At 48.0% G+C, this 889-nt stretch overlaps 1 protein-coding gene across 1 annotated transcript; it reads left to right on the top strand.

Moving 5' to 3' along the window:
- Positions 1-485: 485 nt before the first annotated feature.
- LOC108355271 (ribosomal L1 domain-containing protein CG13096-like) lies at positions 486-843 on the top strand (the record flags this gene model as incomplete). Its single annotated transcript, XM_017606436.1, has 1 exon — positions 486-843. A coding segment is annotated over exon 1 (358 nt), but the record flags the coding sequence as incomplete, so codon positions are not given.
- Positions 844-889: the final 46 nt, after the last annotated feature.

Genomic DNA, 889 nt, shown 5'->3' with positions numbered 1-889 from the left:
TTGCTGTCGTCCTCCTTCCCGAAAATAGCGCCCAAATTATGAAAGATCTGCCTGTCTGTCTGTATGAGCTGGAGCACTTTCAGGCAGACAGACGAGCAAAAGGAAAAAAAGTTCGAAAGCTGGAGGGCGATTCAGCATTCGGGAGATTTATTTGAGTCAGCAGAAGTAGCAGCCGTATAAATAGAGCGGTAATGGATGAGTTGTCGCATTACACACTCTTCTTCTTCTTTGCTTGCTAGCGCTTTCATTCTCCCTCTCTCTCTCTCACTATTTCTTAAACCGTTTCACCGTAAAGCATTCTAACGACAATCGGTTGAGCAGCAGCAATTCGCCTCTTGCTTCTTAAACGCCCCCTCTCTTCTGTTCTGTTCAAGTCGCCGGCGATTTGTCACTTGAATTTTTTTTGTGAAAAGAAGACAAGTAGGGAAAAGTAAAAGTCTGCAAAGTTTCGTTACCCAACAACCACAACTACCGTTACCACTACGATGATCAGCAGCAAAGTTCCCCTGGAGGAGCTGAAAAGCCTGGTTCGCGCCGAACTGAACTTTGACCGAGCCTTCAGTGTCCTGCAGCGCAAGTATGACTTTCAGTACGAGAACCTGGTTGAGGTGTTGGAGGCAATCGACTCGGGGGAAATAGACATCAGCAGCGAGGAGGAAAAAGGCAGCCATGTCACCAGCTATCACTTCAGTGACGACGAGGATGAAGAGGGCGACAAAGGAAACGACAGTGAGGATGACGTGGACGACAGCGCTCAAGAGGTGACCAAAGAAGATGGCAAAGATGACGACGAAGAATACGTCAGCGTTGGCAGCAGCGCCAACAGCGAAAATGAAGACCAAAGTGAAGACGAGGAGGAGGAAACGAAGGAAGATGAGGAGGAGGAAAA

This window comes from Rhagoletis zephyria, unplaced genomic scaffold (genome assembly GCF_001687245.7).
Source record: "Rhagoletis zephyria isolate East Lansing unplaced genomic scaffold, Rhagoletis_zephyria_1.1 Rzeph_scaffold_43906, whole genome shotgun sequence".
Lineage (NCBI taxonomy): Eukaryota > Metazoa > Arthropoda > Insecta > Diptera > Tephritidae > Rhagoletis > Rhagoletis zephyria.
This window is presented reverse-complemented; position numbering and strand designations above follow the sequence as displayed.